Below are 17,475 nucleotides of genomic sequence, written 5' to 3' on the forward strand. Positions count from 1 at the left end.
ACAGTTGAGGCTGTTTGAAGCTTTGCCTGACTTTAATCCTTGCGACTGCCTTTGAGTTTTCAGAAACTCAGGAACAAGTTCTCTCTGTATTGACCTTTTTTGTGCCTTTTTTTTAATCTCAGCCTTCCTCTCTACCCCCATACCATGTATACACTACTTTTGATTTGAGAGTGACTGCATTTAGAGGCAAACCTGCTATTTGCATGAAACAGGACATTGTGCTCCATGCCAAATCAGGAAGTTGGTGTCTTGATGTCCTAAACTTGCTGTTATAACCTGTCTGCTTCAAATTGCATTTCTCAATGAGACAAGTCACTGGCTTATGCAGCTGCAAGGGTGAATCCTCTGAGCAGTACTACTCTTAAGATGTTCATAAGGATGTTTAAATGATTGTTCCACTGAATATATCTCATTCTGCACTCACTGTCTTCTTTCTCCCTCTCTCCAGTGTTTCTGTGTTGATTCGGATCACACATATATGGCGTTTGTGACCGTCTGCGGAGAGTTCTGCCAGGCTCAGCACCTCACCTTTGTGGACAAGTGAATTTTTAGGCGCCCGAGGGACTACGCTACCCAAAAGCCTCCCTGACAGCCAGCACACTGGGTCCAGTCTGTCTCTTCTATACCCTTTTGGGATCCTGTGTAGTCCTCGAGCACGCCAGCCTCACTTCCTTCCTACAGCTTTTTCTCCCTGTAGCCAATCATAAACTCTTCTCCTGAATGGGGTAATCTCAATTGTCTAAATTGGATGACTGAAGGATAGTCTCCCTTTTTCTTTAATTTCCTTTCAAGTTTCTCATCCTTTTTTTTTTATACATCCTTTGAGCATCGTGGACTAGATCACCTCCCTTCTGGCTTTTGTTTGTACTTCTAGTAGTCTAGGGTCCACTCACCATTGCACCCAATATTATTTTTTTTGTCTTATTTATTTTTTCATACTGCTGAGATCTGAGCCAAAGATTTTTTTTAAAGAAACAAAGGAACAGGAGTTATAAGTACTTCATTGTAATTGTTTTAAAGACGTCTTGCCAACATGAACCGCCCTGCCGCTGTTGAGATTTCCTATGACTGCATGAGATTCCTCATCACACACAACCCCACCAACTCCACTCTCAACAAGTTCACTGAGGTAAGGGAGCTGTCTGGGTCCTCCTTTTGTGAATGAGCTTGTCACGAACGGGGAATCCCAAATATCTTCTCTTACGCGTTTCACTCTGCCTCCCTCTTTAGGAGCTGAAGAAGTTTGAGGTGAACACACTGGTGAGAGTATGTGAAGCCACCTATGACAAGGCACCAGTGGAGAAGGAGGGCATTCAGGTCCTGGTGAGTAAATCTAATTGAAGATTTGAAGAACAGTGTTTAAAGGGAAGAAGTAAAGAAGAGGTGCTCATTTTGTCACTAGGGGTGGGGATCTCTAGCCTGGTTCAACCAGACTCTAGTTCATTTCTTTTCCACATAGAGTCTGGAACCGCTCCATTGAGAAACGTTTCCTTCCTTGTAGGCGGGTTCACTATTAAACTTCAAATCTATTGGATCTGCCCAAAGTCACTCACGATCTGCCATAGCCAATCGCTAACGGGGTGTCGTGAGTGACGTATGTCATGCGCCGTAATGGCTGGAAACAACAAGTCCGAATGATCAGAGGATTATGTTTACAATAGGATTTCAGTCAACGAGCGCCGCAGGTTTTGTTAATCTAGGAACAATTATTAATTTCGAAATGTATATTTGACACGAAGGACAGTGATGCATTCATTCATTCTTTTTTTGTGTGTGTGACTTGAAATACTTTGCTTTAAAAGTACAAAGTAATGACCCATAAATAATTAACGTACAATGCATTTTATTAACATTGCAGAGAACCAACAGGAAAATCAATGTGTGCCTGAACTAGCGGCATACTTGTAGTAAATTAATAATTTAACAACGACCGGTACAGCTGAGTGTTTTTCCTCCGCATGGGTAGAAATGTGTCATATGGCTTCTCATATTTGTCGTGTTTCCTAAATATTTTAGTTGTATTCTACAAAGCTTACAACTAGTGTGGCTCTTGTCCAGCTCCTTTCCCCTTTCAACTTTACAAGCCAAAATATTTCCACACGTCAGCTTTTAATGAGGGTGTTTAGATTTGTTTAGCTGTTATGAGCACGCCACTGCACTTCCGCGCTTCAGAGTTCTGTCTTTCGCGTTCCGTCAATATTACTTTATATTTAAAAAAAATATTTTTGAAAATCTATTTTTGACATTTGTGAATCAATTCAGAATCATCCACGTCCACATCGCGATGCATCTTAGAATCGTTTGTTTCCCCCCCACCCTTATTTGTCACACTGAATGACAGTGCTTTTCTGCAAGATGGTTGATAAAAATGATACTACTTAACTCCCAGAAGTAAATCACTGTACCTAAAGGGCAACTAATAGTTGCTTCAACTGATCCAAAACTCTGACAATAGCCTTGTGCCATCCTTATTGTTGAGCCCTGTTCATTATTATTTATTGTGCTTTTTATCTTTACTAAATTTTAAAAATTGAGATCACTTATACTGCATTTCAAAAGTTTGGGGCCAGTAAGAGTTTTTGTTTTATTTTTTATATACTTTTATTAAAGATATTTCTAATGTTACAAAAGATTTCTATTTCAATTGAATGCTGTTCTTTTGAATTTTATTAATTTAAAAAATGCATCACAGTTTTTACAAAAACTAACTAGCATAACTATTCAACACTGATAATAGCAATCACTTAATTCTAACCAAATTCATCATGAAGTTTAACCTACTTACAAAATTTCCCCATGAAATTAGAGACCGTTTTTTCCTGTAACATCCTGATTTTTTTTAATGTGCATAGTGAATGCAGCAATTGTCTTTAACAAATATCCAAGACACTCATGTTCACGGATCACCATTGAATATAGTTAGCAGTTAGGGTTAATTGAGGTCTCCTGTGTAATGATGAATTAAGTACTATTTATTATTTGTTTTATAATTGTTGTTTACTAGATTCATGTAATTACACTGGCAAAATAAATGTAAATTAACTATAACCAGAGCAATTTCACTGCGCTTTAACGCAAACAGTTTGCCTGCAGAGGATTGCGGTAACTCTGGAATGATTTGTCCTGCTTGCAATGGTCTTTTCTGTGATATTTTCTTAAAAGGGCGAGTGATCAAGCAAAATCTCCCGTGCTCTTTTTCCCTCTTTGGATTTTGTAGGTTGTTTCAACCAGAGCCCTACTGATGTCACTTACAAGTGTTGTATGTGGGTGTTTGTAATAAAAACACCACCTTGGTGGCTTTTGAAAAAAAAAGTATTTATACTTGACGTTATCTCGTTCTGACCCTGCTGGAAAAGCCTAGATAGCCCTTCTAGTTTATTTGCTATATCTGGGGCTGGTTGCACCAGCTGGATGCTAAAAAAAAAGTTGGGTGCAATTTCTAACCTGAGCTTAGATACGCCCAGCCTTCAGATAAATATTTACCTGTTGCACCAAATAAAACTACAACCAGGCTCAATCTGATTTCATTTTTTTTCAATGTGGCCTTAAGTATGAACTCCCTGTACAATGCAAATGTCCAAAGCATTTAAATCTTTATTTAAAGTTGGGAATTTTCTCTGCTCATCAACATTGTGAAAGAGATGCTTATAAGCCTTCTGCAAAAGTGGAAGCACTCAATCAGTAATTTGAATACAGACTTGTCTGTATTTAAGGTAAGTCCATACAACTTAATTTACATTTGTAGCTTACAGTAACTCTTATTTGTCATGTAATTATTATGTTAGATAATATTATGTTGTTTTTTTAATACAGTAAATTGTTTTAAATGAAGGGCTGGCTATATCATTTGCTGTAAATGGTCTTAAAGAGGTGAAATATTATTTCCAAGTCCCTCTCAGAAAAATGATGCATGGTATAATACAATTTCTGCCATTAACCCCAGATGTATGTTCATTTGTAATATTTCCAACATAAGTACATGCAGAAATTTTGTCAGGTCAGTTACCTGTGTCGGCAGTGTGCAGTAGACACGCTCATCTTAACGATTGCTGTATATCTCATATCCTGTGTGAATTAACCATAAACATTAGTTCACGTCCACAGTAACAAATTAATTCACATACAGTACATGAAATTAATCTTTTCTGTGTTCAACACTTTTATCAAAATAATTTAAGCATGTGTATGTTAATTTATTAAGCAGGAAAGAGGAAATTTCCACCCCTGCCTTAGTTCCATTTTATGTATTTGATTATTTTTCTCCTACACAATAATGTTTGAAAATAATAAGGAAGGAAAGGTGTTAGAAGGGGAACAATATCCTTACTTCCTTAACGAGAAGGTACAGAGCAGTTTAAACTCTACACACGCACTGTGTGTGTGTGTGTGTGTGTGTGAGTGATATATGGCCCATGGCATCTGTCTAACTAACTGCAGCTGTAACCCAATACCTGAGAAAAGATTTACATCCCTGCTATTCAACACTGCACCTCGAACATTTTTCTTTGGAAGTGGCTCACTCACAATTGACAGGGAATGGCTGAATAAAGAAAGGAAGAAGGTTTGATTGGGAGCAAGGGATTGCATGTATAAGCGACATAGTAAAGAGAGAAGCTGAAGCTCTCTGTGGGTCAGCACAAGCACAGCGGCCCAGACAGCTGCACAGACACAGAACTGCCAGCCAGTCTGTTTCCATTATCTGTCATTTTCGCCCACACACCCTTTCTCTTTAACGTTCCCAAGCACCAAATCTTCTCACACGCTCAGATCTTCGGATTTTCAAAGAGGAAATGGAAAGCAGACCTAGATAACTACTTAAAACTGCTGATAATTAATGCAGGCCTAAGCTGTGTTTAGTGATGCAAATGGATTTACCAGTAAACCACCGTACTCCCTTAGGATGACATTAGACTTGTGCGTCATTTGGGTGAACCTGATACGTCTTGCCCCGAACTCCCCTCTCTCCTGATGGCTCTCCTTATTGATCTCATTTTGCCAGCTTCACATTATATCTTAATTTCCCTGGTCTGTCCGTCCTCTCCTCCTTTGTCTCCGCATAGCTCTCTCTCCTCTCAGGCCTTTCTCGCTAGTTGTGTGGTTTGACTGGGAGGAGTCCAGATCTCTGTGGCCTTCTGTCTAAAACAATTCATGAGAGCGTTCTGCTCTTCCACAGTTGTGCAAGGCCACATGTAAAACTTCTCAAGTTAATCAGCTGTTTTTACCTTGTATGCTCTCTGAAATGTAGACAAGATATTAAAGCATTTAGTCAAAATCTAAACTGCTGTTTGTTTATTCCTGTTTTTGTTTTTTTTTCATGGCTGCAGGACTGGCCTTTTGATGATGGAGCTCCGCCCCCCACCCAGATCGTAGATGATTGGTTAAACCTGCTGAAGACTAAGTTCCGAGAGGAGCCAGGATGCTGCGTCGCCGTTCACTGTGTTGCAGGGTTGGGCCGGTCAGTCTTTTAGTTGTAAATGTATTTCTTGAAATGTTTGTAACTCAGAGAAGCTCTCTTTCATTCGGTCTAGTGATAGGACCAGTGTTGGGGGTAATGAGTTACAAAGTAACGAATTACAGTAACAATAATATAGCTGCGAGCAGCGATTGCGGGCCCAAGCCGGTGGCACCGCAACCCCGATGCCTTTAGTTACCCAAAGGCACCGGGATGGTGGTACCGCCGGCTTTGGCCCTTTATTGCTGCTCACAGCTATATTTATATTTAATAAAAAGCCGGTGGCACCGCCACCTTGGTGCCTTTAGGGTTATTCTGTACGACGTGTAAAAACGTAACCTTTGACTATCAAAAAGAAGTGTATTGTAGAGCTTGCATCAATGCGGACTCGATGCGCTGTGCGCTGTAACTCCATGTGGCTTTAAGCACATCATTCTCTACTCGGGATGCGCATAAGCGTTTTGTGCCACACTGTACTGAGCCTTTCATATCATAATGCAGTGACGCAATGACAGATTATTAATTGCCTTTCTTGTTCTGTTCCATCTATTATATGTTGATAATAGATAGGACAGAGCACTAAAAACCTCAAACAAAGCACTAAAAACTTAAGCTGTTTGCTGTGTAGTCTGAGAATGAGCTGTTTGATTTGCACCCTCTTCCTCTTCACTGTCCTCCATAAAAACCAGCTATCCAGGTCCATGTTGTTCTAGAAAGTTTGTATGTTGCTGCCTCAATTAACATCTCTGCTATACATTTAAAACATGGCTATATCTAAAATAATTTATCTTTTTGATTTTTGTTATCTTGTTTTTCATGAATATTTTACAACAATACAAAGAGCAATGTGTATTTTCCAATAATATAGTTTGTAATGGCTTTTTTTGTCATAGATTATAATCATATATTTTTTGGATTTGTTATTTATCTTTATAATGAAGTTGTCTGTATTAAGTAGATTGTGTTTAACACACACAAGAGTGATTTATTAGTTCAACACATAGTTATAGAAATTCTACTTTATCTAAAAAAACCCTGCACTTTATATATACACACACACACACACACACACACACACACATAAATACATGTAAATAAAAATACAAAAAAAAAACATCAAATGTGTTTTTAGTCAGAGTATTATTTTATACAGAAACAAATATTTGTAATTCAGATAACAATGAAGTTAGTGTTTTAAAATCTTAAGGAAAACAAATATATTGAATGAAATATAGCACATGAATTTTAAATTCATTCAACTTCAATTACAAATACAATCTTACTTTCATTTAAAGCAATCTATACATTTAAAAGATGGGGGTTATATGCCTATTTTGTCATTTAAAAATATTGTTATACAAAATTGTTATGCAAAAAGACAAGGACTTAGAGACAAGGACTTGAAGGAAAAATCACAGCCAGCCACACACACACACATAAACACAGACAACAGCCCTCCCCTCCCCACACACACACACACACCCACACACACACACACACACACACATAAACACAGACAACAGCCCTCCCCTCCCCACACACACACACACCCACACACACACACACAGAGAGAGAGAGAGAGAGAGAGAGAGAGAATCGCAGGGGAAATAAATCCATTCAAACTACAATATCTGACTTTCTGTTGCTCAGAGCGAATGACTTTAAATTGGAAAGTTGATCGGCTTGACGAGAACAATATACGTGGTAAGTTTTGTAACTGTAGGTAAATTGAGCAAAGTTATAACACACTTTATGTGTCCTTTTTTAGTCATAAAATTCATTTCCTCGCCACGGCCAGACCGTTCGAGATATCAAAAATCCGTCCGGAATTGAGCATCCTCAATGTCTTGACTTCATGCACACCGAGTTTGGTTGTGATTGGTAAACACATGCATTGTGATTTGATGTATTTCTCCTAGGACAATTATTCAAACAACCCATAATTCATAATTCATAAATAACTTCCATTTGAACTGTCATAAAACTTAGAGCACGAAAGTTGTTTGGCCTGATGTGATCTATAATTGTACCGAGTTTCATATTAATTCATGCAAGTGTGTTTGATTTATGGACAAATGTTCGAATCCCAGTCCAGGGGGCGCTGTCGAGCCGCCCTGCCACGCCCGGTTACCAGCTTCAGCCCGGCCCTGATGGCCATGGGTTCTGACCCGTGTGCAAAGTTTCAAGAGTTTTCGAGGATGTTAAGGCCCCCGAAAATGCCAGAGAAGTCGCACACAGCAAATAAAGGGTTAAAATTAACCTGACAGGCGCCCCTCCTCTCACTCACACAGAGGGACACTGAGAGACTGGCAAAATTCTGAGATTTTCTCTACATTCAAACAAACATATCTGACTTTCTGTGGGTCCTAGCTAATGAGTGTCAATTAGAAAGTTGTCCGGCTCGAGGAGTACAATATACATACCGATTTTTGTAACTGTAGATAAAACTAACAACCCCACTTTTGTCAAAAGGTGGCGCTACTGAGCCCTCACCACGCCCGTTTCTGAAACTTTGCACATGTCTACTGGCTAATAAATGTGATGTGTCTGTCGAGTTTCATGTAATTTGAAGCATGCTAAGGGTCTCAAAAGCATCCTATAAGAATGGTAAAGTTTGATGCGTTGCCACGGCAACAGTTTAAAAGATATCAAGAATCCATTCACAGGTCTACATCTATCGTATGTTTACATTATTCAGATGAAGTTTGAAGCAAATCGGGTAAAAATAAAAGGGTGATTTCAAAGCATTTTGAAAGTGACACACTTCCTGCTGCCAGTTGGTGGCACTATAACTTTGACTCACAATAGTCACATCCATGTGATCGTCCTCTTACAGCGAACACACTGCTGAAGTTTCATCAAGATCAGTTAATGTATGCTGAAGTTATAACACACTTCCTGTTTCACGTTTCTCGCCATAGTTTCGTTTCCTCGCTACGGACAAACCGTTCGAGATATCAAAAATCCCCTCGCAAACTTTCATCCTCAATGTCTTGACTTCACGCTGACTGAGTTTCGTCGAACTTGGATCAAAGCTCTAGGAGGAGTATTTAACATTCCATTGCGAGCGTTTTACAAACAAACCTCAATAGCCGACTTCCTGTTGGGTTGGGGTAAAAAGTAAGAGTGTGAGGTATAGATGAAACGATGAGAGCAACATGTGTACCGAGTTTCATATTATTACATACAAGCGTGTTTGAGTTATGGACCAAGTGTTCGGACCCCGTTCCAGGGGGCGCTGACGAGCCGCCCTGCCACGCCCAGGTACCAGCTTCAGCCCGGCTCTGATGGCCGCGGGTTCTGACCCGTGTGCAAAGTTTCAAGAGTTTTCGAGCATGTTAAGGGCCCCAAAAGTGCCCGAATAGTCGTTAGAAAAATAAAAGAAAAAAAAAAAATAATCGGAAGGAAAACAATAGGGCCTTCGCCCTTTCAGGGCTTGGGCCCTAATTACTTTTTTGGGTTACGAAGTAAAGTAACGCATTACACAAAAAATATTGGTAACTACACTACTTTACTATACTATAGGAACGCGCTTTCCTGTGTTACCCAAGCCGTGTTTGCTTGTGTGGAAAGTTCCGTCTAGTGGTGCGTGCGCACCGTTGCCATAGAGACCTATTTGAGTGACATAGCTGCCGGTGCGAAGGAGAGAGGGAAGTGGAGACGAGGTTTCGGCAAGTGGCAATATTCACATTACTTTCAGTTTATTGCTCGAAAGGACAAAAATATTTGTGTGAAATGTAGGCTACTCTAGTAAACCCTAAGATTATTACTTGTGACATTAGAACAAAATATATAAAAACTAGGGCTGTGCAAAAATTAATTGTGATTAATCGCATCCAAAATAAAAGTCTGTGTTTACATAATATATTTGTGTGTGCTGTATATAATTATTTCGTATATATAAATACACACACATGCATGTATATATTTAAGAAAATGTGTTATTCATATATAAAATATTTATATAATATAGATTATGTATATTTATCTATCTATATATATATATATATATATATATACACACAGAATTTAAGCGCAAATAATTCTTAAATATATACATGCATGCATAGGTATTTATATATACAAAATAATTATATACAGCACACACAAATATATTATGTAAACACAGACTTTTATTTTGGATGCAATTAATTTTTGCACAGCCCTAATAAAAACATGTATATAGGCTATAAAACTAAATGAACGATCTCTTTTCTAATTTCACTAAATATTTCATTAAGTTTCGTGGACATTTTATAAAACATGGATCTTAGGCTCATTTTGTAAACATAAATAACTGATTTAGATGTGCAAATGGGGTGCTGTTGCGGAGATGTAGGCTAACTTACATGCTAGGTGCAGATTCGGCTTCTTGAAGTCGTTCATCCTCGGATGCGGCACTTCAAAAAAGCCATGCACTTCAAGTGAAATGGGTTCGTGCGCGACCGCCCACACCATAATGACATAATTTTTGCCGCGCGGACCTTCGCGCTCGTGCAGACGCGTCAAGTATAAACAAGGCTTGGAACTCTTGGGTAACACAAAACGAAATGAACAGAATTGTTGCAGGGTTCATTGTAGAAGACATGCTTCCCGTGTCGACCATTAATCCCCAAGTTTAGTTTTAGAAAAAAAAATTTTTTTTAATTGACGTCTTCATTTTTTGTTTTTTATTGCCATGAGTCGAAAAAAAAGCTGGTTTTGTTCTCAGGAGAAGAGTTTTATTCTCCCAAAGCTTGAGAATAAAGTGTTAATGTGTGTTGAACCAAAATGACCCCACCATAGCCTCCTTTATCCTGTTGTTTGTGAATTTTACAGTGCAGCATATTTATTTGTGCAGACAGGGATATTGTTCTTTCATACCATTTTGTATTAATTTGTACAATAAAGTGATGATGGGGCAAAAAGTGATGATAGGCTATGATGTTTGTCCATGTATCTACACGGTAAATTAAGAAACGGGAAAGTAAAGTAATTAGCAGTGAAGTTACTTTTCCAACGCAGTAACTAGTAAAGTAATCTCATTACAATTTACAGAAGTAACTAGTAACTAATTACTTTTTTTGAGTAACTACCCCAACACTGGATAGGACATGTGTTTAATCTTAAAAGAGACAAAAAACTGTTTAATTGATAAGAAACAAAAAAAAAAAAAAAAAACAGGAATATTAAATATGCTAGAATAAATAAAAGCATTTATTTGGTATTTTTTTTCTTTATTGTTACTTCTGATCAATTTAATGCATCCTTTCTGATTAAAAGTACTGATTTCTTTAAAAAAAAATGTAACTGATCACAAACTTTTGAACTGTAGTGTAAATAATGTGTGGCACATTTTATTTCAAAAGATTAGCTATTGAGTTTCTTTAAATTAGAAAGTCCAAATTTCCGGGAGATGGCAAAACACCACTAAACGATAATACAGTCAGGTCCATAAATATTGATTAGACGCAATTCTAATCTTTTTGGCCCTATACACCACCACAATGAATTTGAAATGAAACAAATAAGTTGTGCTTTAACTGCTGACTTTTGGACCCTCAACTTTAATTTGAGGGTATTTACATCCAAATCAGGTGAACGGTGTAGGAATCACAACAGTTTGTATATGTTCCTCCCACTTTTTAAGGGACCAAAAGTAATGGGATCGATCAACAATCATAAATTAAACTTTCACTTTTTAACACTTGGTTGCAAATCCTTTGCAGTCAATTACAGCCTGAAGTCTGGAGCGCATAGACATCAACAGATGCTGGATTTCAGCCCAGTCATTGTCCATCTGCACTGTGAAGCGTCGTCCAATGAGTTCTGAAGCATTTGGCTGAATATGAGCAGATAATATTGCACAAAACACTCCAGAATTCATCCTGCTGCTTTTGCCAGAAGTCACATCATCAATAAATACAAGAGAACCATTTGCATTGGCATGCCCACGCCATGACACTACCACCACCATGCTTCACAAGTTGATCTTGTCCATAGGATGTTGTTCCAGAACTGTGAAGGCTTTTTTAGATGTTGTTTGGGAAACTCTAATCTGGCCTTCCTCTTTTTGAGGCTCACCAATGGTTTACATCTTGTGGTGAACCCTCTGTATTCACTCTGGTGAAGTCTTCTCTTGATTGTTGACTTTGACACACAAACACCTCCTGGAGATTGTTCTTGATCTGGCCAACTTTTGTGAAGGGCGTTTTCTTCACCTAGAAAAGAATTCGCCGGTCATCCACCACAGTTTTTTTCCCGTGTTCATCTAGGTCTTTTGGTGTTGCTGGGTTCAGCGGTGGGTTCTTTCTTTTTAAGAATGTTCCAAACAGTTGATTTGGTCTTTGATTTGGTTGATTGGGTTTTTTTTTTTTTCAACCTAATGATGGCTTGCTTCACTGATAGTGACGGCTCTTTGGATGTCATATTGAATATTTACAGCAACTGATTCCAAATGCAGATAGCACACTTGAAATGAACTCTGGACCTTTTATATGCTCCTTCTAAATGGGATAATGAGGGAATAACATGTTACTTGTCCCATTACTTTTGGTCCCTTAAAAAGTGGGAGGACCATATACAAACTGTTGTAATTCCTACACCGTTCACCTGATTTGGATGTAAATACCCTCAAATTAAAGTTGAAAGTCTGCAGTTAAAGCACATCTCGTTCGTTTCGTTTTAAATCCATTGTGGTGGTGTGTAGAGCCAAAAAGATTAGAATTGTGTCTGCCCCAATATTTTTAGACCTGACTGTGTGTGTATATAAAAAGTATTATATTATTTTGTGTAAGTCCCATTAAAGTGGTTAATTCTTTCAATAGTATTTGTGTGCTGAGAGTGATGTAGTTCAGTGTAACGGCAATAGATTTCACAAAATCTGAACGCAAGTGGTCACCGAAGACTCATTTGAAACGCGTGACCACTGATCTGTTCACCAAAAATGTGTCTTGATACCTTGTGGAAACAGGCTTTCTCTCTTGCTCGCTCTATTTCCGGGATATTAAATATAATTTGCAGGCGTCAAAGAGCTGCTATCATTATGCAGGAGGCTCCCGGACATTCTGCGAGAGGTGGTATGTCTGTTAATGGCACTTCACCATTTGGATTGTTACAAGCAGTGAGAAATACAAACAGTTAAGAATCTTAAGCCCATTCACACATTGGTGAACTTGAAACCTGCCTAATTTTACTGAACATCTAGTTATGACAGAGTTCATTATGTCATGTCTAGTCAAAAACACATATTTGTGTAGTAAGTACATGTGAGATTCAGTTGTTTTCTTCAAACACTTACTAATGTTTGCATATTTTGCACTTAGTCTTTCTCACCTTTTGTATAAACCCGGTCACACACACACACACACACACACACAACCAGTGTCTCAACAGAGAAGTTCAGCATCTATGACTTGCTGGTGTTAGTATGGTGTAACCTACATCTTGCACATTAGTGTGAACTCTGTTCCCTCGCATTCATTTTCCTGAGCTCAGTTTACACCAGTTCTTTTAGGGGTAAACAGCAGCACTGTTTAAAACGAGCCTGTGGTCGTGCTGCTCTCCAAGTGTTGAAGTCTTGTTTTGTTGTTGTTTTGTGAGAACTCAACTACAGACTGCCTTCTCAGCTCTTTACCTCTTTTTGCACACAAGTAGCTCAAAATACAGTTTTCTCTGTGAACAAGCACTCTTTTTGTATTTGAGCTCCCAAAGATGGTACACTCTGATTTGGTAGTTGTTGATGCAGGTGCAAAAATCATGACCTGAAAATAGATATTTAGGGCCCAGGCACCGATGGTTTGAGGACACTTTTGGTATTGCTCCATTTATTTTGAGTAGGGTTTTTTTTTTGTCATTTAAGCTACAGGTTTTCAAGTTGAGTGAAACCTTGCATTGTATTGAAATCTGTTTTGTCTTGTTTTCATAGAGCACCTGTGCTGGTGGCTTTAGCCCTAATTGAGAGTGGAATGAAGTATGAAGATGCAGTGCAGTTTATAAGACAGTAAGTAGCTTGGATCATTTGTCCTTGATCATTAATTCTGACAACTGACTTCTACTTTAAAGGGATACTCCACTCTTTTTGGAAATAGGCTCCTTTTTACAACTCGCTCAGTTGAGTTTTACCGTTTTCAAATCCATTCAGCCGATTTTCTGATATTTAGAAAAATGTCAGTAACCAGACAGTTTCTGATCCCATTGACTTCCATAGTATATTTTTTTCCTACTATGGAAGTCAATGAGACCAGAAACTGTCTGATTACTGACACTTTTCTAAATATCAGAAAATCGGCTGAATGGATTTGAAAACGGTAAAACTCAACTGTTTAACTCTGGGGGAGTTGTAAAATGGGCCTATTTCCAAAAAAAGTGGAGTATCCCTTTAAGGTTGAATACACCTACACAACTTTTTAAATACCTGAACCCATTTGGCAACTTTGTAAATGGTTACAGAAAAAAACTGAGCATCATACACATGATGTCCATACACAGGACATGCTTACCTAACAAGTTTGCTTTGGGCCAATCATAAAACCCTGTCGGGTCTGTTTACAGAAAGCTCTGCTGCTTTGAATTGTTTTTCTCTGTAAACATGCTCTCTAGACTGACATCTGACCATTGCGCCGAGTCTTATTCTCAAAGCTATTCCTATTTTTCCAATCATCAGTCTTGTCGTCTGAAGCTTAAAAATCTGAGCCTATGCCCATCATGCACTACACAATCTGTCAACTCCGCAGACTTGCTCGGACTTTTGGCATCTAGCAAAACTAGGAGGAAATTTGGGTATTTGTTATAATATATATATAATAATAATAATAATAATATTACTTTATTCAGGACTCAAAAAGAAAGGTCCATAGTACAAAAAACAAAACAAAACAAAAACAAAACAACAAAAAAAAAAACAGTTACAACAAGCAATAAATAAATATAAAATACAAAGTTCATTACCTTTCATTTGCAATATACAAACAGGTGCGCCAATGTCTCCACAGTCTAGATGTAAACCTAACAGAGCTAAAATTACTATGGGCTAAAACTTGTATAATCCTGTTTTCAGAGACAGAAATTCTACACATGTATCGAAAAATAAAATTTCTTATTAAGGCAGTACAGGTAGGCACACCAACATTTACAAACATCTGACTGGCACTACTCCATCTTGGTTGTTTTAAAAGCAGTCTCATACCATCGTTATACGCAACAATCAGTCTCTGCATGTTCTTTTTGCTGTACGACCGCCACAAGTGGGCAGTATATAGAGGTGTACAGAATGCTTTGAATAAAGCCACCTTAACATAAGCAGAACACATGCCAAATTTACGTACCAGCACATTAGCCTGACCATATATCTTACGACACTGTCTATTGATGTCCTTATCATCCGATAAATCATTTGCAATATGATGGCCAAGATATTTTATCTCTTCACACACTTTAAGGGCAGTACCAGATAGAAAGAAAACTGGGAATACTAAATTCCTGTCTTCTTTTGTTCTGACTATCATGACATTGCTCTTACTTGCATTATATTTGATATTAAAATCTGCACCGTACTGAGAGCAAACCTTTAACAGTTGTTGCAACCCAGCACTATATGGGCAGATGATTACCAAATCATCTGCATACATAAGGTGATTAGTGAGAGTATTTCCTATCATGCATCCTGTATTACATTTATTTAACTGTTGAGACAAGTCATCCATATAGACATTAAAAAGGAAAGGTGACAAAATACCACCCTGACGAACTCCATTACCAACAGTGAAAGGTTCTGATACAAGGCCTCCCCATTTGACCTGCATGGACTGGTGTGCATACCAGAAGACTAAAATTCTTATAATCACTTTTGGTACTCCTCTATGTTGCAATTTACTAAACAATTTTGCATGGTTAACCCGATCAAATGCCTTAGAGGCATCGATAAAACACATAAAAGTTGTCGAATTCTGACTATTATAATGGTCTAAAATTTCCTTTAAGGCAAATATACACATATCTGTACCGTGTTGACGTTTAAAACCAAATTGATTGTCAGTCGTACAAATATATTTTTCCATCCTGTTAAAAAGGATTCTCTCCAGCACTTTGGATACTATGCTAGCAATGGCAATAGGTCTATAATTGTCTTTAATAACAGGCACCAGTAATACAGGTAAAATAGATTCAGGTAGAATCCCATGAACTAAGAAACCTGTCAAACAGATGGCAAACAGGGGAACAAGTTTCGTGCTTGCATATTTTAGATGTTCAGCGGTTATTTTATCGGTCCCACACACTTTATTATTATCTAAACCCAATATTGCAGATTGTACCTCCTCTGAATTAATAACCACATTTTCATCATCCTCAATTTTTTTCACCACAAAAGTATTCCTCCCAATACAATTAAACAGCTCTTGATAATATTGCCGCCACATCTGACAAATTGCATCTGAGCCACTAACACCCTCAATATTTGCGGGTAAAGATACTTTATTACTGTTCATGCCTCTAACCTCTTTCCAGAAGTCATTATAGCATTTGTTATGCAACTTATATGCCAAAGAATCAGACCTCATTGAGTTCTCATTCTTTTTTATATATCTTAATGCATATTTAAAATTTGCATTTGCCCGTTTCTTCGCTTCAAATAAAGGGCCCTGTCTATTTCTACCAGACTCTATCCAGTCTTTAAATGCACTCCGAGCTATGGCATGAAGTTCAGACACATGCTCATTCCAACCAGGTTTAATGGTATATGCCTTTCGCTGAGGTTTATAAAAATGCCTACTGGCGATATTAAGTGTTTCCACAATTGAGTCATATAAACCACATAGATCTTTACCATGTTGTAGATTCTTACAATTAATATCCCGACAACTCATGGCATCTTTGGGCAATGCAATGTTTCCTAACAACCCATCAGTCCTTGCATAGTACTTCTGGAGATCTTCCATGGTTAATTTAGACCAGTCAAGTTTTCCAGGGTTCAAGTTATTAACCACCGTAGTTAACATTGGTAAATTTTTCACATTCAAAGACAGAGAAAATGGTATATGATCGGCAATGGCAAGATCGTAATGAATCGTCATTGAATCCAAAGAAGCGTGAGCATCAGCTGTACATACACAATGATCTAACCATGAGCTGGTATGCCATGCCTCACTGATATACGTATAACTGTTATTGGGCAAAATAACCTTGCTTGACAACATTAAACCAGAGTCAGCACAAAAATGCATTAAGTGGTCAGCAAATAGAGAGTTTGCATCAGAAATATCCGCATTCATGTCTCCTACAACAAAAATACAGGTAGAGGCATTATCCTGAATAAAAGAGCCTACAAATGCCAATCTATTTAAGAATTCAGCTTCATTTTGAAGACACTCATAAGGAGTGTATATATTCAATAAAATAAACTTTGTATCTTGACAATTAAACTCAATACCAATTGCCCAATCTACACCCAATCTTACCACTGATATTAGTGAATCATAGTTCTTATTCCAGAGGATAGCCACGCCCCCAGATATCCTACCTCTGACAATTTTAGTACTTAGATCAGTGGTAGATTCCCCAGCACCATAAAAACCGTTATGAAATGTATTTAGACCCTCCAGATCCTGTTTAGCAAGAAAGGTCTCTTGAATACACATAACATCACAATTGTCAAGAAGCTTATCGACCACAAGGCGACGCGACATATCCCCAGCGCTATGCCCGAGACGCAGGCCACGTGCATTATATGATCCAATCCGAAACTTCATATTAGGTCTTTTATAAGGACTGCGCTGAGCTCACTTGCCCATTGACTTGAGTCGTAGTAAACACCAGATTACGACCACCAGGAGGGACTGCAGCGGCTTGTTCTTGACGCGGACATCCAGTGTTTCTCTCCACTCTATGCCCTCCATCAGCTGACGAGAGGCGGGGCAGACGAGCTTCATAGTAACGCCGAACATAAACTCCTGCCGGCCATAGTTGTGGATCGTACATTTCCTTTACTTCATTGCATTCAGCCGAGGCTTGAAACGAGCTGAATCTATTTCGTGCCGATTCAATCT

At 38.3% G+C, this 17,475-nt stretch overlaps 1 protein-coding gene across 1 annotated transcript in view; it reads left to right on the forward strand.

The window, feature by feature from the left end:
• ptp4a2b (protein tyrosine phosphatase 4A2b) overlaps positions 1-17,475 on the forward strand; it is a 35,445-nt gene that overhangs the window by 15,444 nt on the left and 2,526 nt on the right. The window contains exons 2-6 of the mRNA XM_039680640.2: positions 449-725; positions 1,021-1,129; positions 1,231-1,323; positions 5,325-5,455; positions 13,359-13,433. Coding sequence (XP_039536574.1) covers positions 721-725; positions 1,021-1,129; positions 1,231-1,323; positions 5,325-5,455; positions 13,359-13,433 — 413 coding nt within the window. The 5' untranslated portion in view covers positions 449-720. The remainder of the gene's footprint in view (positions 1-448; positions 726-1,020; positions 1,130-1,230; positions 1,324-5,324; positions 5,456-13,358; positions 13,434-17,475) is intronic.

This window comes from Pimephales promelas, chromosome 18 (assembly GCF_988280905.1).
Source record: "Pimephales promelas chromosome 18, fPimPro1.hap1.1, whole genome shotgun sequence".
Lineage (NCBI taxonomy): Eukaryota > Metazoa > Chordata > Actinopteri > Cypriniformes > Leuciscidae > Pimephales > Pimephales promelas.